General features: G+C 49.8%; 1 protein-coding gene and 1 long non-coding RNA gene across 2 annotated transcripts; one reads left to right on the top strand and one right to left on the bottom strand.

Moving 5' to 3' along the window:
- Positions 1–16,305: 16,305 nt before the first annotated feature.
- On the bottom strand, positions 16,306–18,170 carry LOC138399808 (uncharacterized). Its single transcript, XR_011236192.1, has 2 exons — positions 18,138–18,170; positions 16,306–17,075 (listed from the first exon to the last, which is right to left on the bottom strand). It is a non-coding gene; the product is annotated as an uncharacterized lncRNA (long non-coding RNA).
- Positions 18,171–18,180: 10 nt separating this feature from the next.
- ID2 (inhibitor of DNA binding 2) lies at positions 18,181–20,792 on the top strand. Its single transcript, XM_069494467.1, has 3 exons — positions 18,181–18,825; positions 19,149–19,212; positions 20,005–20,792. Exons 1-2 carry the CDS (start codon positions 18,274–18,276, stop codon positions 19,203–19,205), a joined length of 609 nt encoding a protein of 202 aa, XP_069350568.1. The 5' UTR covers positions 18,181–18,273; the 3' UTR covers positions 19,206–19,212; positions 20,005–20,792.
- Positions 20,793–27,607: the final 6,815 nt, after the last annotated feature.

Here is a 27,607-nt window from a genome sequence, read left to right as displayed (position 1 = left end):
GCTACGGTGAATGGAAACTTCCCCTTTGCCCAAGAACTGGGCAAAAACTGAAGAAAAAAAGGGAGCCACGTACCCCAAATTCTAAGAAAACCTCCAACACTTGGGGTTAGAAGCTTTCTCCAAACCCTTTCACCCCTTCCCACTCCCAACCCCCAGGAAGCCCCTGGAAGAAGAGGCGGGTCCATGTCAGCCCTGGTGGGCAGGGTGCTCCTGGGGAGGCCCCCTCACCCCCAGGATGAGCAGCTCCGAGGGCATCAGCATCGCTGCTGGAGACCAGGCTGCCCGGCCGGCGGGGAGGGTCAGGCGCTCCCCTCGTCAGCACTCGGGCCATCCTCTGGTCACTCCAGATCTGTTTCTCAATTACAGTTTTAAAAACAGCACAAAGTGGCCTTTAAGGCTTCTTTTTGGCAATAACATTTCATGAGTCTGTGAACATGACAAATTCAATGTCCTAGTCTGATAAACAACAAGCGTCACCCCTAGAATTCTGGACAGCGTCCACCCCTCAGGTCCTGGACTTTCACCTGCACCTCTTGCTGCCAATCAGGCCTTCTTGGTGTCATCTCCTAATCCAGTCAGGTGCCGCTGCAGGCCCCCGGGACCAGGCAGGGGCTGACCGGCCTTTAGCTGGAGCCCAGATGGACACACAGCCCCCTCTTGTTCCGGATGCTGGCTCTGGCCTTGTCCCAGCGGGTTGGTTGACATTTGATATCAAGCTATGGGTAACAGACTCTATTTCCTCTGAGTGTGCCTCCAGGACACAATGTCACCATCGGTGGCTCTGGCACGCCTATGCTGACGTCTGAGTGCCCAGGAGATGGCTGCCAGAGGGGCTGGACTGGACCTTTGCCCACCTTCCCATCTGGAGCCCAGGGCTCCCACACTCAGGCCTGCAACACAGTCCCCTGGAGGTTTGGTCAGAGCCCCTCAGCAGCCCAGGCTGGGCCTGAGACTTTGCATTTGTGACGAGTTCCCAGGTGATGCTGAAGTGCTGGACCACACTCGAGAACCGTGTCTCTCAAGCATCGAGAAAACAGGTAGCTCTGGCACCTGCCATGTCTGTGATCAAAGCTCCCTGCTCCGGGCCACCAATGTCCCTCTGTTGAAGGAACTCACAGAAAACGGCATGAGGCAGCCCGCCCAGCGCAGGCCAGGCTCTGGTGGAAGGGGCCCAGGCAGGGCATGTAGCCCAGGGGACCAGGGCAGATTTCAGAGGAGGTGACATCTGAGACCTGAAGCACAAAGAAGGCTCGGCCAGGCAACGAAGGGAGGATGAAGGGTGTTCCGGGGAGAGGGACGGGCGTGAGCAAGCACCTGGCCTTGGTTTCCTGGGGATGACAGGGACGGATGGCTGAAGTGGCACGGGGGAGGGCTGGGGGATGGGAGTTGGGTCTGGAAAGTGGTCCAGGCCCACCCTGCCGGGCCTCAGGCCAGTCAAGGAGTCAGGACATCACTCGGGTGGTGGGCTGAGCCGTACACTGCCCGCTGTAAGCTGGTGGGGCCGGCCCCGCACAGATGGGCAGGGCTGACATCAGGCCCTGGGCCCAGGCCAGAGTGACTGCCCAGAGGGAACAGGGACAGCCCCAGGGACCTGGGATTGAGGGGCAGGGAGGATACTGAGGAAGAAAATTTAGAGCTGGCGCTTTTTTTTTTTTTTTTTTTTTCTCCAGAAGCAAACTCAAAGCAGGTACTGCGAGTTAAAAAATAAACAGCAAAATAAAACTCTGACCGTGTGGGTTCCACACTTTTAAAAAAGTAATCAATTACTAACTTTCTCTTGCTCCCTACAGCATCAAATAACATTTGGTGTCCCTCCGCGGTGGTCCGAACCCATCTGCAGATGGCTACGCGAGTCTGTGTTTAGCTTCGCACGTCCTGTGCTTCCGTGTTGGATCTACGTTTGTCAACTTTTCCTTCTCCCTGGGATCCCTCGCTCACCCATTTTCCACATCCCCCTGGACTTCTCAGTACCCCATTATTGCTGATTTGGGGGGGCACTGGAGACACTGATCTCTTATTTTAAAACCAGAATCAGTGAATGCACTTTGATGCAGACAATTTTTCATTACAGCCAAGTTTTCCAGTGCATCTTCATTCCTTCATTCCCCACGTGCTCTGTGCCAGGGATTCTTGTGTTAGAACTGGCCTTTGGGGAGCTTATCATACAAGAACATTCCGAGGGCAGTAGGTGCTCTTCAGAGCACCAGGGCAGGTTGGCGCCACTGAGGAAGGGCACCCAGCCCATCTGCCCTCGTGGTGAACCCTGAGCCCAAGGTTAGACCTTCCCCCAAAACATCTCCACCTGCAAATCTCTATTTCTCATTCCTTACTCCCAGACCCTTAAAATACTCAGTGCAGAGTGAAGACATTTAAAAACAAAAGACAAAACCACCAAAAAAAAAACCCCAAACTCTTTCAACCTTCAAACTCCACCTTCTGACCTAAAAAGCAAAATCTTTCTAAAGCTACTTCAGCAGAAGAAAACTCCAAACTCTAAAAGGCGAGGAATCCGGCGTCTGTTCTCTACCACGTGAACACCAAATACCAAGAAACCATCCCGGACGAGGAGGCCAGCCCGAACCAGCTGCTTCAAAGAGGCTGCTCTTTCCCGAAGGCTTAACACAACGACCCCAGAAACTCAGAGGGGAAGCAGGGAGCTCCCGTGCCAGACCGGCCCTCGCCTCTCCGCAGGATTCACAGCGTTAAAATCCCATTTTCGGAGGCTGCCAAGTGTCAGCGGCTGCCCTGTCCTTTTTAAATAGCCACACTTGCATGCAGCTGAAAAAGAAAAAGAAAAGGAAAGAAGGGGAAAGTTCACTAAACTCAAAGATTTGGAATAAACTGTACCTCTCCCCGCAGATAAATAAAACTGGTGCAGCCCTAGTGGCAAAGACTTCAAACAAACGGAGCTGCTTCCTCCTGGGCTCTGTGTCACCCTTGAACTGAGGAGACGCATCCTTCGGCGGCTGTCCACATGGAAGCCCACGGCCCAGCGTCTCTGCCCTCCCCGGGCCACCTTTGGGGCAACAGCCCCCACTGCAGCCCCAGGGGAAAGTGGCTTTTCCAGCCTGGCCCTCTCGTCCTCCAGTTCGGGAGTTTGGAGATCTGAACCCTTTTCTTTTCCTTGGCATGTTTAATTTACACGGATTATGCTCAACAGTGTGAATGTTTACCATATGTTGGTTGTGTGGCAGAATATTCTGGCTCCCATAAAAAGAAAGGTCGCTGAGTCACGCTGAGTCAGGCAGCTAGAGAAATCTTGGGGGAGGTCGTAAGAAGCAGCTGGGGCAGGCATGGTGCCCTCGCGGCCTCCTGGAGGGACACAGGAGGGGGAGGCAGGACTGAGAGGCAGGCCTCAGCAGAGTCCCCAGCTGCCGGAGCACGGTGCTCACGGAACAGCAGAGCCGGGCTGAGATTCCATTCACCAGAACTTTGCTTGCGCTGGAGAGAACGCAGAGGTGGAGCCAGGGCAATGAACAGGACCAAGGAAACTTGCGGACAGAAACAGTGTTCGATAAAAAGGAAAAGCAGAACTCAATCACCATCGAAATACAAAGATTGCTTCAACTTAGTTTTATCAGTCCTTCATTCTCTCCAGTATTACATGGTTTAGGTTCAAAAGTAAACAAGCGAGTTTATTTTGATGACAAACATCATGGTTTTAAATGGAATATGGTTAAGCGCATCTGGTGAAATCCTGCAGTTCCGGCAATGTCCCCCAATGTTAGAAGCTGCCTTCGATCATGACACGGCCACTTCTAGTCACCACATGGCCATGACCAGTGATCATCGCAAAACGCCAGCGCACGCCGCACACTGCGGACGACTGGCTGGAGGACCGAGGCTCTCGAACTGCGTGTGCTTGAGGACCACCTGGGGAATCTCATCCAGGACGCAGGTTCCAAAGTCGCGTTTCCACCTCTGCTCTCAACTGAGGGTCTGGGGAGGGCCAGGAATCCTGTGGAAAATCTGAATTCTGTGGGCCTCCTCCCCACTCCACCCCAGATTCCTGCGGGATAGACAGGGCGAGGCCGGGCACGGATCCACATTTTCCAGAAGCCTCTGGACCATTCTCGTCAGCTTTTCCCCAGCGGTGCTTTCAAGAACAAAACAGTCAAGTGCCACTACCGCCCCGGAGGCTGCCAATGCCTGAGCAGACGTGGAAATGCCGTTCATGGGTTTTCTCAGTCTGCCCCACGTGAGAATAACTTTCCGCACTATTTCCCCACGCTGGACTGGAAAACAGGAGCCAGGAGAAGAGAGAAGCAGAGGGAGCGGGATTGGCCATCAGGACTTCGCTCCCTGGTGTCTCAGGGGCTCTGTGACCTCGGACGTGTGGCTCTACCTCTCTGAGTCTGTTTCCCGGGGCGTGGTGAGGACCGAGTGCACAGCCCCGGCCTGGCCCGGCTCCCGCCCGGCCTCTCCTCCTCCGCTGTCGTCAAGCTCAGTCGCCGTGAACAGGGAGGAAATAAACGTCATTCCTCTGAGCATTCTCGCTCCCTGGAGGGGGCTGAGTGCGATCGCTCGAAGTGGAAATTGAAACTACTCAAACTGTCCAGAGAACGTCTAGATTAGCCAAATATCAGCCCTTGGCAGCCATGGACTTTAAAGAAACAGTATTTTTTTGAATAAATCCAGTCAAGGAGGCTTACCCAGAACAGTTGTTCTTTCGTGTCACACGTGTTATGCAATCGTTGTGGTGTGGAGCACAGTATGACCACGCATGGGCACTGCCCTCTGGCCTGAGAACAGAAGCCTGGGACACGGCCGCAGGAGGTCCTTGAGTAGCCCTCCCCAGGCCTGGCCCCGCAGAGAAGTGACCACTCCGAATGGAGTGCCTCTTGCTCTCCGCACCGCTTCAGACTTTTCTACATGCTGAAACGACGAGCATCTCGTGTTGCGTATTTTAACACTCCGTCCACACCAGCATCATATCACACGGACTTCTGCAACCGGTTGTTTTTCTCCCTTCTTTATTTTTTATCTCCTTCCATTTTGCTATGTTCCCCTCTAATCCACTCACTTTCACTGCTCCATCTTACCCCACTGGAGGACTCTACCCAGTGTATTCATCCCCTCTCCTATAGACGTATATTTAAGCCATTTTCATAATGACAAACAAATGCAGCGCTAAACACATGTGCATGTCGAGTGCCCATGACTGGAATTGTGGAGGCCGGGATGGGCACATCTCCCCCTCTGCTCAGAAGGCCACCTTGCGTGCAACGCGGTGGGAGTGACACCCACGCCCACCAGCAGTATTTTAGAACTCCTACCGCTGCACATCCCCACCAGATTTGGCATTGCCAGACTTTTTAATTTTTGCCAAACTCGTGAGTGTGTTGCATCACTGTCAGCCATGTCCTTTCAATGGCCTATAAGGCCTTGTACCAACACCATCTGGCCGCCACCTTCTAACCCCCCACTCTGCCCCACCACCCCTCTTTACCTTTATTCCTTATTTCCTCCCGGACTCGCCACACTCCTGCCTCACCGGCCTCCTTCACATCCCCCGTATGCACCAGGTGCTCATGCCTTGGAACGTCTGTGCCGGCCGTTCCCCCTTCCGCAGATGCTGTTCCCTGGACACTGTCATGGTTCTCTCCTTGCTGTCTTCAAGTCTCTGCTCAAATGTCCCCTTCTCAATTCAGCCTACCAGGGCCACCTTCGTCAGAATCTCGCCCCATCCCTGCTCCTAGCACTTGTCATCCCCTCCCTGCCTTACTGCCACAGCCTCGATTACCTTCTGACACCCTGTGCCATTCACTCACCAGCTGTTTCTTTGTCTCTCCCAACCAGGATGTAATGACCCGGTGGTGAGAGATTTTTGTCAGTTCACTGATGTTTCCTAAGTTCCTAGGAGAATGCTTGGCACATAGTAGGTGTTCAGTAGGTACCAACTGAAAACCTGGATGGATGGATGGATGGATGGACAGATGGCTTCGAGCCCCATCTGAGATACCATCCACACTGCCTGCAGTTTCTGAGCTTGGAAAACCTGTCCTCTTTTCCAGCCTGAAGAAAGATCTGATTCCTCTTAAGCCTGTGACTTCCCCCCTTTAACCAACTTTGTTGTTTTACTACTGACATGTTTTCATCAGATATGTTTGCATGTTCATTAACTCATGTAAACATTAATAAAAGGACTATGAAAACAGCTTCCTACATGTTTTGTCTTGCTTTCATTCGGGAATAATTAGGCAAACACAGCATATACCATACATCCCGATGGGGCAATCCCCGTTACTGTGCTTCCAGATGACAATTCCTCTCTGGGAAGACACCCAAATACCAGATTTCTACACCCTCTCTACTCCCAATCCATTCTGCCTTCTGAGTAATTCAGGGGTCCTCAAATAAGTCAAAGCTTCAAAGCCCCTCCCATGGTTGGACACGGTGGCCAACCATGTGCATTCTCACCCCACATGGCCTAGGACTCCTTCTCATCTTGAACAGTGCTTTGCGAGAGGGGGACGGAGGGAAAGGCAAAAACCCACCTAACAGGTACAATGAACACATTTGGGTGATAGGCATATTTAATGGCCCTGACTCAAGCCATGTATCAAAAACATCTGCGCCCCCTTAATATTTTGAAATAAAAACAATTTATTATTGAAGAAAGAAAAATTTTTTAAATAAAAACATGAAAGTGCTTTGCAAAGTATAAGAGGATATTCAAAAATGGCATTTCCTCCTTTGCTGCACCCTTGTCACAACGATTCACCTATTCGGGAACACTCAACGCTACTGAATGTGACAGTGGCTTCTTGGTCCTGTTCACCCTACCCAAGTCGAGCATGCCATCCTTCGAGTTCTCACTACACCCCTCGCACAGGAAACCCCCCTGAATCACACGTGAGTGTCCTCACGGCAGCAAAGGAGCCTGCATGCTGAAGGGATGGCCGGCAGCCTCTAGGTCAGGGCGATTTTCTTCCTGGCCTCCTACCAGGCTGGACCTCCGGCCTCCCTTACGTTAGGTATGGCCACATTCCGAGTTCTAACTAGGGCTTCTCAACCGGGGGGGATTTTGGCTCCCCAGGGGACATCCAGCAATGTCTGGAGACATCATTGGTTGTCACAGCTGGAGGAGAAAGGAGGGTTCTACTGGAACCTAGCAAGTCTCAGAGGCCAGGGAACATCCTGGGCAATGTTCCACAATACCCAGGACAGCCCCCCACAACAAAACATACCATTCACAGGCTTTGTGGCTCTTTGGCCAGCTCAAGTCCCTGGTGCTGAAATCCTACACTAATAGTTGAGAGACCTGGTTCCAACCAATGGAATGTGATTGCCCTCAGCCAACGGTTGTCAGCCAATTCCGGTCTGGTCCATAAAAACCACCCCAGCGCGTTCTCCAAGCTCTTTCCTCTTCTTCAGGCTTGGTGGGGGTGAGCCCAGACAACTTGGAAGCCACACGTTGATTATGGTACAGCCACTAAAATGGGAAGAGCCTGCATCCTTAAGTTTCTGCTTGGATGACAACTCTCTGCCCATCAGTTAACACCCATTTTGAACTTTGAGTGAGAAAGAAATTTCTAGCATGTTGGAGTTCTAGGTTTGTTCAATAAAGTAGCTGGCTTAGCTAACTCAATCACAAATACTTTTACATGCTTTCTTCAGTAGGTTCTCCTGTGTGGGGCTATGCTTTAGCCAGTCCCAGGAGGAGCAGACATCACCTGGGGGACATCTGGAGCAGTCAGTCCCATTTCACATGGGAGACAAACCTTCAGGGAGTATTTCCCTAGAAATCGATTTATAACTGATCCAACAAGCTGGTTTATGCAAAGAGAAGGAGGGCATCTATGGGCCTGCCTACGTCTGTGAGGGACTTTTGAAATTGGGACTTTTTCAGCAAGATCTCTAAAGTTTACCTCTGGCCATTCTAGTCCTATAGGACTCAAATTAGAATTTCTATACTCGACATTCTGCAAGTTTAGTTAAAGATGTCTTCTCCCACCCAGTTATCTTAACCGGTCACAGCTTTATAAAAATAAATACAAGTTCCTATTTCTTTACAGACTTATTAGATGTGTCAATCATAGTGATCATTTACTGAGGAGCTTGCTAGATTTAGCAGATAAAATATAGAGACATACTTACACTTAAAAATGACTCATTGCCCATCTGAAACTTAAATTTAAATAGGTGTCCTGCATTTTAGCAGGCAAGCCTATTCGCTGAGCACTTATATTCTCCCAGGTATTACGTGTGCGGTACCTCGAATGCTAAAAATAACAATCACCTTCACTTTCAAACGAGGCCAGGATGCGACCAGGTACTTTCCCTGGGTCACATCCCACCTGCTGTCGTGCACCGCTAGGATCCCAAAGCAGGCTCACTCCAAACGCTCGGACTCTTCTCACCTGGTCCAATGCACAGAAGACTGCCCGCAGGCAGGAAGTTCTCCGGGAATGTTCTCGACTTCACCATCAGCCCTTTGAACCCCACAGAAAGCACGGTCTTCTTTTCCCAAAGGCAATCACCAGAACACAGTAGCTGCAAAGGAACCTGAAGATGTCGTGAGAACAGTTAAGAATATTTTGTTCCAAACTTTCATGTTTTAGAACTATTAGAAAATACCCGTGGTAAATATTTCCTTTTTTAAAGCTAGCATTTCTCCTGGAAATAATTAAATGGATGTGATACACTTTCAGAACATCATAGGAGGCAACTCAGCGCAGAGATTAGGAGCACAGACTTTGAAGGAAGACAGACATGCGCTGGGACTCTGATTCCACCGTCTCCTGGCTGTACCTGGGCACCCTTCTTACTGGCAGTTTGCTGGCCTGTAAAACGGGAAGGAGCAGTCTCGGTTGGAGGGTTTTGTGAGGGTCTAGTGGGGGAGCGTTGCCCTCCCTTTAGATGGGAGCCCTGGGGCACAGGGGGAGTCACTTGAGGACACACTGCCAACGAGGGGTGCAGAGGCTCCCAGAGCAGGAAGGAATAAAGGAGCTAGGAGCTTGAGCTCAGGGAATGGGGGGAGCCCTCAGCTCCAACCTCCCCATGCACCCAATGCCCACAACAGCAGCCGCAGCCAAAGAACCTCCGCACGTGTTCTCAAGAGGTTGGCCCTGCCGCACCTCTGACGAGGCTCCTCCCTGGAAGTGCGGGGTGCGTGGCTTAGAAGCAGGACTTGAGGAACGGTTAAGTGCATCACCCCACTCCTGACGGCTTCCTCAGGATCAGACACGGCCACACTGGGATGGTGTCTCTAGGGAAGAGCCGTCCCAGCAGTCCTTGGACATCAAGTCAACAAGACAATGGGACAGAGGGCCTGACCCTTACTATGGAACATCACTGCCCCACGCTCAAACTCTTCATGTTGTATATATTTTTAAAATGTTGAAATTGCCTTAAAACCTTGATGAAGAGAAGTGTTGCCTCTGAGATGTTTCCATGATACCGTTTCTGCAGTGTCTGGAAGCATCAGATGCTCTTACGGCCTTCCTGGGAAACTGTGTGGTCCAAATGCAGCCACCTCTCAACAGCTTGGCTTCCTGTCCTCTCCGAGGCCCCCAAGCTGTTGGGCCATTCATTATGTTTTGGTTCAAAACATATAATCATCATGTAGATGTGTACATCTGTGTATTGGGGGAAAGTTGGTAGGAGTTCTCACTGTCTAAAAAAGACCCACAGTCTATACTAGACACAAAATGTCAAATAAAACCCGTATTTCTTTTATAATTAAGGCACTTTTGTTGGATGTGGGGATACGTTTATTTTATGCACTATAAATCATTTGCTGTTCTGAGACTCTGGGGGGGAAAGAAAAGCCCAAATAAATTATCAACCATTACAACTACAATGAATGAGCAAAATTATACCTAGAAACTTTGATTTTCCCCCCAGTTTCTCTGCTGGAGGCCACTGTAGTTAGCAATGTAACAAACCAGCCCAAAACATAGTGGTTTAAGATAACAATTTGTTCTCCTCCAGCCCTCCTGGCAGGGCTCCGTGGGCACTCTCGCTCCGGGTCTCCGGTGCACGTCCTCAGTCGGTGGCTGGCACTGTGCTCACCACAGTCAATGCTCAGCTGGGATGGCTGGAGTGTCTGGGGCTGGCCCCTCCTTTAGCCCTTGCTGGTGGCTGGCCTCTTCGTGCCGCCAGCATGGACGTGCTCACAGCACGGTGCCCTCGGAGAAGTCTGGATTTGCTACATGACAATTATAAGAGGGAAGCCAAAAAACCAAAAACTTTTAGACAATAACTGCCCCATTCTAACCAAACACCACAGAAAAAAAATGTGGCCCCCAATCCCACACCCATCAGCAAAGACCGAGTGGAGAGCTAGACTCAACCCCCACCACCCGGGCCAGCTTGCTGTCAGGAGGCAGCACCCTGTATAGTAGGTGGCATCAGGGAAGGCAGAGTGGGGAGCAGACATTCATCCCTGCTGGTCAGACGTGAGCTCTCTCAACACAGCATCAGCAGAGGCGACAAGTCTACCCCACCTAGGGGTAACCAGGCACTGCTCTCTCCCCACTGGGGTGGTCTCAGAGAAAGCTGAGTGAGAACCAGGACATTCGCCACCTTCTAGTGGTAAGAGGCCTTCTCCCCTCCAGTGTCAGTGGGGACAGATGGGGAGAAGGAAGGAGGTGCCCGCTCCCTCCCAGCCAGGGTGGCCTCAGCAGAGGCCTGGTGTAATAGAAGACTTAAATAAGCTCCAGAGTCTCATAGCTTAACCCCCAAAATGTCTAGGTAAAATCACTTGTCATTCCAAGAATCAGGAAAAGCTCAACTTGAGAAAAGACAACCAACAGTTGCCAACACCAAGTTGACATGGATGCTGGAATTATCTGACAAGGATTCTATAGGAGCCATCGTAAAAATCTTTCAAGGAGCAATTACCAATGTGCTCAAAAAAGATGAAAAAAAATAGAAAATTTTAGCAAAGAAATAGAATATATGAAGAAGAACCAAGGGAAAATTTCAGAACTGAAAAATACAATAACCACAGTAAAAACTTAAAAGCAAAGTGGAGGGGGCAAAGGAAAAAGTCAGTGAACTTGAAAATAGAACAATAGAAATTATCCAATCTGAGCAACAGAGAGAAAATAGATCTTTTAAAAAAGGGATAGAGCCTCAGGTGTGACCATAACAAAAGGTCTCACGCTAGTGTCATCAGAGTCTCCAAGGAGAAGAGAAGGAGGGCGGGGCTGAAAAAGTATGGGAAGAAATAATGGCTGCAAATGTCCAGAGTTTGGTAAAAGAAGCTGAAAGAACCTCAAACAGAATAAACCTAGAGGAATCCATGCCAAGCTATATCATAGGCAACCTTCTGAAAAATTAAAGACAAAGAAAGCAGAGAGACGGAAACAAAACCTTACCTGCAGGGGAAGAAGTAATTTGAATGACAGAGGATTTCTCCTGAGAAACCTTGATGGAAGGAAGGACGGACCACACACAACATGCCAAGTGCTCAAAGAAGAGAACTGGCAATCCAGACTTTTTTTTTTTTGAGACAAGGACTCACTGTGTTGCCCAGGCTGGCCTTGAACTCCTGACTTTAAGCAGTCCTCCTGTCTCAGTTCCCCCCAGGAGCTGGAACCACAGGCTCTTGACACTATGCTGAGCTCAACCCAGAATTGTATATCCGGGAAAAATATCCTTCAGGACTGAGGGGAAAAACAAGTTTTCAGATGCAGGAAAACTAAGAGAACATGTCACTACCCTGAAAGAATGCTTCAGGACTGCTCCTGAAATAGAAAGGAAATGATAAAAGAAAGAATAGTGGAGCATCAGGAAGCAAGAAAGAACAAAGGAAAAAGTAAAAATGTGAGTAAATATAATAGATTTTCCCTCTCCTCTTGAATTTGTAAAAACAAATGTACAGTTCCTTAACAGGTCCAAGTTGGCTCGTTCTCACCCGGTAGTTTGCCCACGCAGGGCTGATTTAAGAAGCCAGTTATTCATCTGAGCTTGTCACATCGTGGTCCCTGCACCACCGGCATCAGCCTCTCCTCAGGACGCTCAAAATGCTATTTCCCGGGCGGCTTACCAAACCCACTGAGTCAGAATTGGTAGAGATGGGCCCAAGACTCTGGGCATAAACATGTGACTCTTACATACATATGCTAAGGCTTTAAAAGTCCTGAGATCTGAGTTGACCCTTGGTTAATAAAGGTCAAGCTAAGTCACTCAGTATTAACTTTGGAGGAAAGTGAGAACAAAGTGTTTTACAAATTCCTGGCTCTGGGCAATCCAGCCATCCAGAGTGAATAAATTTCAAGGTGAAAAAAGTAAGCAATACCACCCCTGGAGTCAAGGTCACACACCTCTGCACCATGGCAGGGTGCTGTCCTACGAAGTGTAGGCTGGAGTCAGGGCCACCAGAGAGGGGTCTGTCATTCATCTCTGCCTCAGTTTCTTCCTCTGTGAAATGCGGGCGGCGGCATCTGCCTTTCCAAACTCTCAGGGTCATGGTGAAGAGCAAAAGAGGTGAGTGGCACACAGGCTTCCAAGAGATTATTCTCAGCCACTGTAAATGTTTACCCTGCCCTTTAAGAGGCCCATCGTGTTGCCTTTTTCTTTGAAATAGAACGTCTCTGTGTTCTTCTCACAGACTCAGACAAAGGCAGCATGCTGCTTAAAATTAAATGTATGGGTAATTCACCGGCCTCTCCTCCAGGGTCCGGCAGCCTCAGGTATAATCAGAGGCCCCGGTGTCAGCGGCCATGGGAAGATCGAAGAACCCCACAGAGCTGAGCATGGGCGTCCTGCGCTCCGGCAGCACCGGTGCAAATCCCCTGCCCTGAGCCCAGGGCTGCTCCTCTACGAGCCCCTCCAGGTCCCTGCCGCTCGCTCATAGTGTCCCCAGCTGTCCCTCCCTGAGGATGCAGCCCTAGGTCTTGCCCCCTACCGCGGAACGGGTTGTGGTAACACGTGACAGGCGCGCGGCTAGGGGCTTGCAGAACCCGCGAGTGCGCCCTCCCTCTAACCGGGGAGGAGTCGGTGTGCAAATTGTCATTTTTATGGGGAAGGAGGCAGAATCCAGAAGTGAAAGCCTTAAAGATGCGGGAAAAGAGGGAAATAACGGGGGTCAACGTAATGGAAAATCCAAAGTTCACCAGCCAACCCGCGCAGCGTCGCGTGGGTACCGCTAGTGTGCGTGGGCGACGGGCACGCCGGCCTCTCGGGCGGGAAAGGGCAGTGCCCAAAGCTCTGCGGGGACAGGACGTGCGTCCGCCCAGGGCGCCCCGGGCTTGGCCCCAGGACAGGGCGCGCGGAGCGCGGCAGGGTGGCTGCCCCGGCAGGGCGCGCACGTGGTGCGGGGCGGGCGGGTTCCTCCCCACTGAAGTCATGGACTTGGCTCGCTGTGGCCAGGCCGGCGCGCGAACGAGGCTACGGCCAAAAAAAAAAAAAAAAACGCACACAATATGTTTCTTGTTAGGGACTCACAAGCCGCGGCCTCGGGTTTTGCCTTCGGTGCCACATTATAATATTAAGCAGCAGTTTGATTCCGGACGAGCCCGCCCTCGTCGCCGGCTGCTGCGGACTGCCACGGACGCCGGTGGGCAGACGGGGACGGCCCGAGCGCTGCGCTCTGGCGCGGGGGCGCACAGCGGACTGCGGGGGGTCCCTGCGGTGACCCGGTCGCCCCGCGGTGGCCCGACCCTGCAACGCGAGCCTCCGGGCAGCGCAGACTCGGTGACGCCAGCCTCGCACCCGCCAGCTCGCGGGCAGCCCGGGATTGTTTTCCAAGACCTTATCTCTCGCTCAAGTTAATTTTCTTTTTTAATGGTGACCGGAACAAAAGTCACAGGAAAATCCTTTGTGAAAGCTAAACGCGGCCACAAATCGGGGCACTTCACAGCATTGGTAACAAAATATTTGCAGTGCTGGTAGTTAAATCGGCCCCCTCGCCAAACTTCCCAAACTTTGCTTTCTTTGAACGGAGCTGAAAAGTGATCTCCCTAAAAGGGGATCAGACGTTTGCAGTGATTGGATTTAGCACGGCGTTTTACCCGGTGCCCTGGACACCTCGGAGCCACAGGACCGCGGGAATCCTAGAAGGAATTATGGTTGGACCGTGGCAGGGCGGGGGAGGAACGACCGTTCTGCCATTGTAGTAGCTGAAACGCTTTTGTTAATACCATTTATTAGCTGTGTGCGACAAGAATTGTAAGAAGTTGGGCAGGTCTTCAAAAACACCCAAAAGGAGAAAAATAAACATCCCCTTGTTTGCTTTTTGTGGCTCTGCTCATTTTCTTCCCCTCTCGTGGTCCTTCATCTAAGGCCGTTTTAAACCCAAATTCGGTTATCTGGTTTCAGGGTAAGGGCTTCCTCTTGCCAAGGTATTAAATAAACAAGTAAAGCAAAAACTCGAATCCTTATGTAATCCAGATGCTGTTTCCTCGAAAACCACAACAAACGCTGCTAAACTAGATAGCAGGACCGAGGACGGTGGGGAGCCCCCCCACACACACACACACACCCGCCCCGCAATACACACACTCCCTCCCCGGTTTTAGGACAGCAGAGGACATTTATGTCCGGGAACTCCTCTCCAGAACAGACGATAAATAACTACTGCTAATACTCTAAACTACAGATGAGCACCCTTGAGGGATCCGGATGCCATAAACTGTCCGGGAATGTTGGCATCTGGTTCTTAAAATGGAACTTTCCCTGGAGATAGAGCCGGGGCCGAGGAGGCGTCTGCGTCTGCAAGCTGCCTTGGAAGTTTCTGGCCTCTTGTTCTCAGTCGAAAGCGGTGCACTATAAAGCGGCTCAGTCTGGCCCCCGCTTTGTAGTGGTAATGAGGACGCAAACGCGGGCTACGCTCAGCGAGCCGACGCTCCGCGGAGCCAGAGGACCCGGGCTGCACATCCTCCTGCTTCCCCCGGGGCGGGGAGGGGGCTGTTCTGGAAAAATCTAATGAGTTCCAAGGAAAAAGCCAGTAGGACGGTGGGGGGGGGGCGCGAGTGGGGGGTCCTTCAAAGGTATTTTTAGGAGTCTGGGATCAAAGCCATCCGGCGAGGACCAAGATCCAAAGGAATAAATAAATCTCGCCATGCGCTAAGACAGTGACCTTCTCCCCATCCACCTCCCTCGCGCCAGCCCCACCCTGAACGCCTCGGTTGCAAAAGCAAATAAAATAAAGCAAAACCTTTTGCTCTGGCAACCTCTGAGCCACATTATGCCTCCTTTAGCAAAAGGAAGAGTTCTTTCTTCTCCCTCTCCCGGCTTTTTTTCTTCGTCCTCCCTACTCTCCCCTTCCCTTCGCTGTCCTCCTTCCTTCCCAAATCACTCGAAACTTAAGACGTGCAGCGGCTGCAGGTGCGCGCGGGCCGGCGGTCGGGCCAGGGCGAACCTGGGACAGCCGGGCCTCGCAGGCATTGATCAGCTGGGCGCGCGCGCTGAGTGACGGCGCGGTTGCCATGGCAGCCGCCTGAGCGGCGCCGCGAGGACAAGGCTGCAGGGCGGCGTGAATGGGCGGCGTCACGCGCCTGGCGCCAGAGAGTCTGCTCCGGGGCTCCGGCTCCGGCCCCGCCGCGGCCTGGCCCGCGCGCCGCCGCCGCCGCCGCCGCCGCCAATTCATCACCTGTCAGGGATCACTCGGGGGGTCACGGGCGGAATGGACACAGCTGTGAGAACAAAACCGGGGGAAGAAAGGCGAGCGCTCCCCGTGGCGCCAGATGTGCAGGGAGGACCTTGAGCCTCGCCCCCCGCCCCCGCAGGCTGCTCCCGCCCCCGGTTGCATCAGGCGGGGGCTGCAAGGGCCGCCCGGCCGGCCCGACCCGCCCGGCCCGGAGCTGCTTCTGATTACGGCGCGGGGAGCAGCGCGGGGCCTGCAGGAGAGAGGCTGCGTGAGTAAGCCCTGCGCCCGGGCGGAGGGAACCCCCGGGCAGCTCTGCCGCTGTCCACGGGGGCGTCCCTGTGTCCCTGTGGGTAAGGGAGGACGCCGTCTCCACCCCCCGCCGGAAGCCCTTCACACCTTCGCACCACCCAGGGGTCTAGCCCTTCCTGCAGCTGGGGCCATTTGAACTTTGGAGGCCTCACAAGCAAACCCACACAGACACCGAGTGACAGATTTTTAAGTGCGTTTTAACCCACCCTCAAAAAGCTCCAACTCCATGTTCCGCCACGAAAACGTAATTTTTAAGGCGATCTCCTCCCGGCCTAGGTGAGACAGACATACTAGCAACTGAGGCCGCTTTCCAATCATTAACTTATACAGCTTCATAATCCCCTTAAAATGATCTTTAAATGAATGTACAACTGGGTAGCGTGCCAACAGATTCGAATCAACACGGCCCAGCAGACTGGACTCTGACATGGCAGCTAAAGAAAGAAACACCAGAAAACTTTCACCATATTTAGCAATTTTACTACATCAGGGTACAAAAACGATCATGGGAGAGAGAAGGCGCTGCTTTAATCAACTTTGCAAAGTGTAAAGTAATACTGCACAATGCTCATTACCATCCAGCCCAGAGCCTGGCTGTTGGGATAATGAGGCTGGCACGGATGTTAACATACGGTGTCCTTGGAGAGAGCTAGGAATGCGTCAGTATCGAAGAGCTGCAATGTCCAAGAATCATAAGTAATAATTTGAGAATCCCAAAGATGTTTGTTTACATTGGCTATTATTGTAAAATAGTCAAAGTATAACATCATGAACCAAAATAGTGTCAAAACAAAATCTGTTCCACTGTGGCACGTATGTGACAGAAACACATGCACACAAGTACATCAAAAGGCTCAAACTGTGGGGGACTCAGATAGTAAATCACTTCCAGACTTAATATCAGAGATCTCTGTTAATCAGAGCACTGTCAGGAATGGAGTTGCGAGGCTTCTGCCCGGCCTTGCGAAGGGACTTCTCGGCTGGGCAGGAAACCATCCACCTGCATCCTCCAGACCCTAGTGGCTGGACTCCCCCCAAGGTGATACCACCTCAGCGCCACCAACTCTGCCTCCCTGGAGAGAAGCCCTGGGGCGCATTGCTGTCACATGGAGGTCAGAGACCGCCTGGCCCACCAGCTGAGGAATTAATCATTAATTGAAGGGAAAAAGGCCGTTTCTCCATTATTGAGCTTTGCTTTCAGCCTCTAGTTCTGCCCCTTTCCTTTCTCACATGCAGAAGGAGGTGGAGATTAAGGAAAAAAGTAAATAAGATACGAATGTTGCCTCTTCTGGGGTTTTCTAGTTTGTTTTCTAGAAAAATATTTTCAAAACACGAAACTAATATACTGTGGTTTTGTTAAGCTAGAATTAACGTGTGAATTAACAAAATATTTGAGTAAATAGCTGCAAACTTTTTATTTAGATTGAATGAGTTCTTAAGAGATCTGCAGAAACAAAACAAAACAAAAAACCCTGAAGCTCCATCCAGTACCATTGCTGAAAAGATTCCAAACCTCACACAAGACAGATTTAAAAAAATAGTATGAGATGTCAGTCAGTGGCTTGGACGACCTACCTATCGCAAAGCTTTGCTATTACTCTAGGTCCCAGAATGTGACACCAGAAATCTCGATTCGTGCATAATTAATCACATTACTTTGCCACCTACACTGAAGGGCACACACCGGCAGCTTTTCAAGGGCAGCGTATGTAAATGTAGTTTCAATATGCAAATTCTCCTAATGATTTCCGATTAACAAGATCATTGCAGTAGCCCTGCCTCGTTCTTGAAAACGGACCCCGAAAGTGCTCTGCCTCCGCGCTTGGCGACCAGCGCGAGCCGGGCACCGGTTCCAACGAGATCTCCTTTTACTGCGTTTACAGTAACGCCTCCCGCGTTGCTCCGGGTTGCAAAACCCCACACCAAACCTGTAGCTGAATGTGTGCGTGGGTGGCTTATTTGTTTTAACACTTCTCCTTATCTTAAAAGACAACCCACTCTGCAAACGGGGCTTTTCAGTGGCAAACTTAGGTGCGTTTTCACTTTCTTCCGAAATGCTTTCTGTCTTTCCCGACGCTCTCCGGTGGCGTGCAGGGTGCCGTGGCTCTCTCCTGCCGTGCTGAACTCACCCGTATCGCTGTGATTTTAGGGCTGCTGAAACCTCCGAGGTGTGCAGGGCTTCGTGGGGGCGCACCCCGGGACGAGGGTCCGGCCTCGCGTTTGGAACTGGCGTTAAGAGCGCACCCCCGGGCGCCGGGGCCTGCCCCTCCTCCCGCGCCGCGCGCGCCATACAGTACTCTATTTACCGCCCCAGCTGGGCGCGCGCCGCGCCCCGCCCACCCCGCGGGATTGGCTGCGAACGCGGAAGGACCGAGCGCTCGCCCCGCGCCCGCGCCTGCCAATGGGGGCGCCCGCTCGGCTTGATGGACGCGCCGCCTTCCTCCAATGGGGGCGAAGGGAAGCCCGAGCGTGTAGCCCCGGCGAGGGTGCATAAAAGCCGCCCCGCCGGGCTCGGGCTTCATTCTGAGTCGAGCCTGGTGCCGAGCGCAGATAGCTCAGCAGTCGGCGGCGGCCTGAGCTCCAGGGCAGCGCGCTCCCTCCCGGTCTCTCCTGCCACCGCGGTCAGCATGAAAGCCTTCAGCCCGGTGAGGTCCGTTAGGAAAAACAGCCTGTCGGACCACAGCTTGGGCATCTCCCGGAGCAAAACCCCGGTGGACGACCCGATGAGCCTGCTGTACAACATGAACGACTGCTACTCCAAGCTCAAGGAGCTGGTGCCCAGCATCCCCCAGAACAAGAAGGTGAGCAAGATGGAAATCCTGCAGCACGTCATCGACTACATCTTGGACCTGCAGATCGCTCTGGACTCGCACCCCACTATTGTCAGTCTGCACCACCAGAGACCCGGGCAGAACCAGGCGTCCAGGACGCCGCTGACCACCCTCAACACGGACATCAGCATCCTGTCCTTGCAGGTAAGACCTGCTCCTGGCGCTCCCGCCCCGCCGCCGCCGCACACTCCTGCGATCGCCAGGGCTGTCACTAGCAGATCCGTTGCCGAGACGGTGACTTTCAGATGAGCTAATTAACTTTATTTTCCTAAAAATCTGCTAGAGATCAAGCCGTGCGTGAAATTTTTAATAAGTTCTGATATGTTAATGCATCTGTCTTTGAATCTGAATTGTAGCGTAAACGTGCTTAATGGAACTTATGGTCTATGGACTACTTAAAAAAAAAAAAAAAGCCCTTTCTCCTTAAGATTGTCTAACATCTTGCCTTTTATCCTCTTTCTCTCCAGGCTTCTGAATTTCCTTCCGAGTTCATGTCAAATGACAGCAAAGCACTCTGTGGCTGAATACATGGTGAGTGTTTGCTTGTGCCACCCGTGGGTAAACTGCCTCTTAGTGTGTGTGCTTGCGCACGTGTGTTTTTGTCATTTGCTTGTGTGAAGGTACTTGTGTATCTGTAAAATGTTTGATTTGATAAATGCGTGCTTATTCCCGGCATTACCCGTAGTATATTGTCTCACTAGACATGAAGGGGCTTGTAGCCCTGGATACTCAAGATCACACATTTTCATTTAAAAAAGAAAAAATATATATATAGGATGCCGAGGAAAGTGTGTATTGGCTTTTGCAGCGAACGCAATGCCCTGCCTGGCTCTTTCTGCTATTCCTCTGGTACTATGAGGTACTAACCTCCACTGTAATTAATCTTATCGCCACAAATTCCATAGTGATCCGCCTTCCCTAAAACTGTAGTCCTCTGGGATTCTCTGGGCTAGCTGAGGATTGCTACCCTGTGCCTTAGACCCTGTGATGTGGGATCCCAGACTTCCCTATCTGTTAGCTAAAGGGCTGTTTTCAATCAAATAATTGTTACAAGAAGCAGACTGGCGCCTGTGAGCACTGCTGTTGGAGATCCATGTAGGAGATTGGGTTGGGAAGTTTTCCCCTTGAGTCTCTGCTATTTTAATGTTTAATTTGCACTGTCGAGACCGAGTGTGTGTGTTGCATCTGGACGCCAGGGTTTGCCCAGTCTTTGAGTGTTTGGTTAAATGTTCAAACTGTGGCTTCCTGCAGGCGCCAGTCTGGCCGCCTCTGCCCGTAGGTTACATTCTCCTAAACATGCCTTTCTCTCCCAATCTTTTGCAGGTGTTCATGACTTTTTTTTTTTCCTTTGCACAACAACAACAACAACAAATCCACAGAATCGTTTAAGGCGCTGAACTTACTTTTCAACCATTTCACAAGGAGGACAAAAACAAGTTGAATGGACCTTTTTAAAAAGAAAAAAAAAAATGGAAGGAAAACTAAGAATGATCATCTTCCCAGGGTGTTCTCTGACCTGGACTGTGATATTCGTTATTTATGAAAAAGACTTTTAAATGCCCTTTCTGCAGTTGGAAGGTTTTCTTTATATACTATTCCCACCATGGGGAGCGAAAACGTTAAAATCACAAGGAATTGCCCAATCCAAGCAGACTTTGCCTTTTTTCAAAGGTGGAGCGTGAATACCAGAAGGATTCAGTATTCAGTTACTTAAATGAAGTCTTTTGGTCAGAAATTACCTTTTTGACGCAAGCCTACTGAATGCTGTGTATATATTTATATATAAATATATATATATTGAGTGAAACCTTGTGAACTCTTTAATTAGAGTTTTCTTGTATAGTGGCAGAGATGTATATTTCTGCATTAAAAAGTGTAATGATGTACTTATTCATACTAAACTTTTTATAAAAGTTTAGTTGTAAACTTAACCCTTTTATACAAAATAAATCAAGTGTGTTTATTGAATGGTGATTGCCTGCTTTATTTCAGAGGACCAGTGCTTTGATTTTTATTATGCTATGTTATAACTGAACCCAAATAAATACAAGTTCAAATTTATGTAGACTGTATAAGATTATAATAAAACATGTCTGAAGTCAACACCTGAATTCTGAATGGTTTTTAAGATCTCTCTTGCTCACTTCTCTCACTCTCTCGTTGTTTTCTTTAACCCTTTCTCTCTAGTCCCCTCCACATCCCCTGAGCCTTGGGACTTGTGCACAGAGACTCTCCTTATCAGATGTGTGGTCAGTGCCAGCATAGTGGGGCAAGGGCGGCTGGGAAGGCCGTAAACACAGTTTTTCTTCTGTCCTTAAGGGACAACTTAGTTGTGTGTCTTGGGGCTGAGTTTAAACCTAAGAATGAGTTGTGGGCTGTGACTCCTAGGAGTTAGATCATGCAAAATAAATGTGGAGTCTGGAAAGATTACCTGCCCAAGTGGGTGTTAAGACACTTCTCTTGAATAAATGAAATGGCTTGTTCATCAGGAGGAGAAAAAAGGCAGTACAGAATTCAGAACATGACTTAAGACTGAGAAGCAAAAGGCCCCCTGGGCGTTACTCTTTGGCTCTTTGGCGCGGGAAGGAAGCTGCCCCTAAGCCAGACCTGCGGCTGCCGCCCTGCCTCCTCCACCTGTGGCTCACGAAGGCTCCAGACTGTCCCCTCGCCCTTCACCCTTGACTGCTGCCCTGGACTGCAGAGGGAGGGGGAGGAGAAAGACCTCTCCAGTTGGAGAAAGTGTCCCAGCGCGGGCATTGCTGTGTCCACTGCAACCCTCAGGCGGCAACACTGCGACCCTGCTTTAAAATAGATATTTAATATAGACAAGTGTTTAAAATTCATTCGTATAATACATTCATAGCCTATTAGTACTCCCAAACTGGAAGACACTTCTATGGGTGTGAAAGGGTGGGGATGGGGGAGGTTCTGGAAGGCCACCTCTGACCAAGAACTGGACGAGGGGAGAGGTGTCTCACCTGGGGCCCGAGCAGGTGTCTGAGTGGCGCCACCGAGTCTGCGCGGGCTGCGGCGGCCTCCCTGGCCCAGACACCGCGTCCGTCGCGGGGGCGCGCGGAGGGGACGAGGGGAGGAGGCCGGCCCCGGGAGGCGGGCTCTGGCCACCGCCCTGGGCAGGACACCGGCCTGGACCGACCGGGGCGGCGGGCCACCTCCAAGCCTGTCACCTGAGGTCCCGGCCACCTGCCGCCGGCCGGAGGCCCTGCGCGACCCGCCACCTGCGTGCAGCCGGGCCCGGCGGGGCGGGGCCGGAAGCGCGCGGACAGGTCGCTGCTCCGACCCCCGGCCTGTCCTCCGGGAGGGGACAGACACCAGCCCCTCGGCCGTCCCCAGCCTCGGTGACTCGCGCGTCGTCTGCTCGGACGGAAACCGCGCGGGCGGGACCCGGCCCGTTGGAGCAGCTGCGCGGCCACTGGGCGCCGGGCGCCTTCCGCCCGTTCGGACGAGGACCCGAAGCAGCCGCAGCCGGGAAGCGGCCCCTGTCGGCGACTCCTCCCGCCGAGCCGCCGCCCTCGCGGGCCCGGGCGGTGGAGGCCGCGCGCCACCTGCTGGCAGGCGCGAGGACGGCGGCTCGCGCGCGGCGGGCGTGGGCCTGGGGAACCCGCGGGGCTGTCGGCGGGAGCGCCGGGCCGGGAACACCCGGGAGATGCAGCCGTTTCTAAACGAGCAAAGCTAGCGCGAAGACTACACTTCTAGCATGTGCACAGGCGTTTCCACATGTGGATCTTATTTCACCGTTACTACTTACTTCGTAACACATAGGAGCCCCTTCTGCAAACCTGTACCTACGGCTGAACTCCATACTAGGTGCTGTCCCGGACTAGGATCACACAGGATCCTGGGCCTGGAAGAGGTTGTGACTGCATTGTGGAGGTAAATAAACTGTGAAGTCAAAATGAAAGCCAGAAAGCTTTCCTGTCTCTTTCCTTGAGTGTTTTTTTTTTTTCGTTTTATTTTTTCTGAACTGCTTAACAACATTAATCAGGACCTCCAATGTTACCTTGAAGTAACAAAGGGTGAGAGTCGGCATCCTTTTCTTATTGCAACTTTTCTCCATTATGTATGATGTGGCTCTAGGCTTTTGTTGTAATATATACTGTTTCTCAGTTTTTGGAAGACCTCTTCAATTGCTAGGTTTGTTGGGTTTTGTTTTGGGGGTTTTTTGTTTGTTTATTTGTTTGTTTTGTTTTTTAAGAAACTTAAATCATAATTTGGGGTTCAATTTGTTAAAATATTTTTACTGCATTTATTGATATTTTTCTCTGGTGGATTATACTGAATTTTCTGATGCTGAACTAGCTGTGCATTTCTAAAATAACTCTACATGAACATGATGTATTATTATTTTTATACCCACTGTGGATTCTGTTAGCCAATTTTTTTTTAAGAGATGGAGTCTTGCTGTTATGCAGGCTGGATTCGAACTCCTGGGCTCAAATGATCCGCCTGCCTCAGCCTCCCAAGTAGCTAGGACTACAGGCACACTAGGGTGCCTGGCTTGTTAACCAATATTTTATGTGGAATTTTTGGAAATGAAATAGAGCTTCAGTTTCTTTTCTTGTACTGTCCTTATCTGGTTTTACAATCAAGATCACACTAACCTCAAACAATAAATGTGCAGGTCAGTTTACATTTAATTTTAGTTTTCAAAGCCATGGGTATATCCTTGGAGGTAGGCTGACATGTAATCTATCCATTTTACAGAAACTGGACTCAGAGATGTACAGCGAGTGGCCAACAGCACACTACCAGTCTGTGGACAGACTGCCTCAGTCCAGTGCTATTTTAGGAATGTGAAAGAGACTTCCAAGTACAGGGCAAAGATACAGACTCTAAAAGAAAATAATATTCTTTGCAATAGGGAGCTATTTTATGGAGCTTTTAAAATTCAAGGATAATTATTCATGAGGCTCTCTGCAAAGTAGGTACACACTCCCAGAACTATCCAAGTCCACTCCAGCTGGACTCCCCATATGCACTTCCAATTTCTGATGCACTTTGCTACTGGAAAGGGGGTTTCAGGCTTTGAGTATCTTTCTAGGTGATGGTCTTGCCCAGGCTTTTGATGTAAAGATAATTCTGGAGAAAGTAAGATAATTTGGGCCAGAGACGGTAGGATGAGCGGAAAAGCTTAACAGCATGTATTCTGTTTAGTGCCAGCTAAAGTAGGCACTATAGGAGTACCACCTGAGACTGCAAGAAAGGAATGGGACTTCCCAGAGGGCACACATGAAGAAAGAATGGAAAGTCAGTGGGAAGAGTATATACACATTCATGGCAGTCCAGGGTGGGGGTGCTGATCTCAGTAAACCAGGCCATTGGCCAGGAATTGAAGACAAGGTTTTGCAATCTTGGGAAACAAACCATTGGAACTGAGACCACCAAATAGGCCCCATGATGGCCCGAAATCTCAATTATAGAATAGAAAATATGTATATACTCATTAACTCAAGATCATAAGAAAGCCTATGTGTCAGCCTGAGCTCAGGATGGGAATGAAAGTCTCCTTTGAAAATTTTTAACCGTAGATCTGTCCTTATGGGGGATGGAGACTCAAATATATACTATCCATTTGGTTTTAGAAATGCTTATGTTGAGAAATTAACATAAAAATGGGTTCCTGGCTGGTGATACCCTTGAGGTGCCTGGCAGTGGCAAATGCAACGCTTCTCTGTAGAGAAAAATCCTCAATACACACTACAGAGAATTCTCAGATTTAATAGTTGGGTTAAAGTCAGTTTACAACTCAAAAATTTAAAAAAACTGGAAATAATTTACTATAAGGGAGAATCAGAAGATACAATGAAGAGAAAGATTAGAAACAAAAGAACAGTGAAGTCTATAGAGTAAGAACAACTAAAATGCTTAAAGAAATTAAAAAAATAATTGAAAAACATAGGAAAATCATAAGATAGAGTACTATATAAAAAAGAATAGGAAGACTTGAAAATGAACAAAATAAAAGTGATAAATAGAGTTATTGGAATTGAAAACTCAATGAAGAGGTTAAAACCCAGATTAAATACTACTAGAGAGAGAATTAATGAACTGGAAGATGGATCTGAAGAAATTACTTAGAATAGAGAACATAGAGATAAAGATACCATAAATATGAAATCAAGGTAAGAGACACAAAGGATAGAAGGAGAGAGTCTAACACATAAGGCAGACTCTACCCATGTTTGCGGCAATAGAAGGGAGTACATCACACTAAGCTAGCAACTTGAATGTTAGACATGTCTGTTCTTAAAGGCTTCTAGTCAAGCTAGTATTCCACACATAAACGTGTTCTAAAAATTGAGAAGAAAAAGTCCAACAAGTAAAAATTGAAAATGGGCATACTTTTTTTACATATGTTTGGGAATGTTCATAATAAGTAAGTTAAGGGAAAAAAAACAGTCTTCTGTCCACTCTAGCACAGGACTCACCTGCAGCATACTTTTCCACAAAGTCCCAGCTTCCTGGCATGTTACTTGGCACCCTCAAGATTTCCTCTCACTGGTAGACCAAGAGAACTCTCCACCCTTCCAGCTCTGAGCTGCCTTCACACCTGCTGAGATGCCTCACTGCTTTGACAGGGATCTCACTATCTGGCAACAAAGAAAAAGTGGCCACGACCAAGAAAAGTCCCGCCTTCCTTTCCTCTTCTCCCCGCTGCCATTGTAAGTAGAAGAGACCAGTATGTGTATTTCCACATGTGATTATACCGTCTCTCGGACTGCATAAATAATTAGTTTTAAATAATTCTCCACCTAGAGATAATGCTGTCAATTTTATTTTACATATATAGTCTTCTAAATAAGTTCTAAATAAATTTCATCACTTCTGGAGGAAAGTTCTTAAACATTCACACATTCCTTCAAACTTTTTATGTTTCAAAATCCTATGGAAGCAATGCAAGCAACAAAAAGGGAAAGGCCATTCCTAATGTTCTAATTTTACCAGGGTTCACCAAAGCCTACCGGGGAAAAAATACTCATAAAATGTCAACTGAAACTTTAATCCCCTAAAGCAAAATATTTTAAAAAGTGAAAAATTTCAAGTTTAAATTTAATGCAAACTGGTTGAGTTGATCCAATTTAAAAATGTCTTGACTGAGAAGGAAATTTCTGGACCAGTTTGCCAAGCCCTGGCTTTGAACCTGACAATGACTTTTGACAGTCCTCCCAAAACAAGAATATGCCCTTGAAGACTCTCATTGCAAACTCCATCTGATGGGAAGAAGTTCCAAATGACACAGGCCAAAGGATAATATCATAGGATTCTTTCTACTAATGACTTTTGTTGGACACGCTATGGTCTGCAAGGACAAAAGGTCCACCCTAGCAAGCTGCCCCTGCTAAAACAAGGCGACACTTCTTCCCACTGAACAGTCCCTGGTGTGTCAATGGCGTTAACATTTATTAATCCGTTTATTTAGAATTATCAGATGCCTACTATGTGCCTGGCATTGAGGTGCTGTGGACCCAGGGGACGAAACAGACAAGGATCCCTGTCCCTGCAGCCCATAAACAAGTATTCTATAGGAGACATATTAATATATGTACATATATATGGGTGGTGAGTGCTATGAGGAAAAATAAAGCAGGGAAAGAGGAGAGACACCCTAGGCTACCAGTTACTAAGGTGTCAGGTGTCGTCTCAGCTCCAAACCCGCCCTTCCATCCGCACCTTCCAGCAGCCGGGTCCCTGCAGAGCTCAGCCGGCTCCAGCTCAGGATCACCAGTAGGGGGCGAGAGAGCGCAACTGCGGTAGAGGACCAGCGCTGCCGCTTCTGTGGCTTCCCGGGGACTTCCCGTCTACTTGGGGTTCCAGAGGCCACCCCCTCAACACTTTTTACCCTGGCCTTACTATGGCAGCAGCTGAATCCAGACTTCAGTTTTGCCAACACTCAAAAGACCCGTCTGCCGGCTCCCCTCTCCCCGCGACTGCAGCACTAGCCTCGCAGGCCCGTTCTTCCAGGGACCCTCCTGGAATTACTGACACGCGAAGCTTCTAAGTTTAATAATTCCAGCCTTCCCCTTCGTTCCCTCAGCCCTGGAGGTGGAAATGCTTCCTGCAGTCAACCTGAGTGATACCTTGGAGTTCTGGTTTTGCTTGTTCAGTTACCTGGTTAACACATTATACCTAGTTAACAATGTTATTCTCTCTCTTAAAGTTGGGGGGGGAGCACTCTGTCACCTGACTGGTACACTGGGCATCATTAAAGCAGACTTGAACGACACAAGGAACCAAACCACGTGGAATCTGCAAGAAGAGGAGCTCGGACCTTGGGCAAGGCAAGTGCAAAGTCCCTGAGGCAGGAGCCTGCCTGGGAAGCTCCACGCCCGGCGCAGGTGGCCAGCTTGGCAGGCAGCAAGAGGGGCGGTGGGAGAGGAGAACAGAGAGGGAGGGACAAGCCGGTCACGCCCAGCCTCTCAAGACACGCTCAGAGCTTTGGCTTTTACTCTGCATGAGCTGAGACCATTGCAGAGTTTTGAGCAGGGGAGAGATCGAACCATTTAGCAGTCAAAATTTTTTAATGTTTCTTGTACATAGTTCACACACCTGTCGTTATTATTGGCTTAATAATACTATGTCAAGATGAAGTTCTCAAAGTCACAACACTCAAACTTCACATTATAAAATTTTGATTACAACTCGTTTTATCACAACTTTACAGCAATTGAAATTAATATTATAACCCCAAAAAATGAATACATAGTGTGCACCGGAGGTGCCTTTACAAGTGCTTAGCCGTGTTTAGCGTAGATCACAGGTTGTCCTGCTTTTACAGGGATCTCTCCTGGAAATGAGTTAAATGAAGACATTGCTCAGAGGAGCTCACTAGCAATATATGGGCAGTTTCCGTGAGGAGGGAAGAAAACCGCCATACTTACCACTCTTAGAAACCACTGCAAAGTGGACC

Source organism: Eulemur rufifrons, chromosome 19, assembly GCF_041146395.1.
Source record: "Eulemur rufifrons isolate Redbay chromosome 19, OSU_ERuf_1, whole genome shotgun sequence".
Lineage (NCBI taxonomy): Eukaryota > Metazoa > Chordata > Mammalia > Primates > Lemuridae > Eulemur > Eulemur rufifrons.
This window is presented reverse-complemented; position numbering and strand designations above follow the sequence as displayed.

Bases quoted from the DNA above. Each gene is read 5' to 3' on its own strand.
- ID2 (XM_069494467.1), top strand. From the start codon at position 18,274: ATGGACGCGCCGCCTTCCTCCAATGGGGGCGAAGGGAAGCCCGAGCGT. The intron at 18,826-19,148 runs GTAAGACCTGCT...CTTTCTCTCCAG, and splicing joins TCAGCATCCTGTCCTTGCAG to GCTTCTGAATTTCCTTCCGA.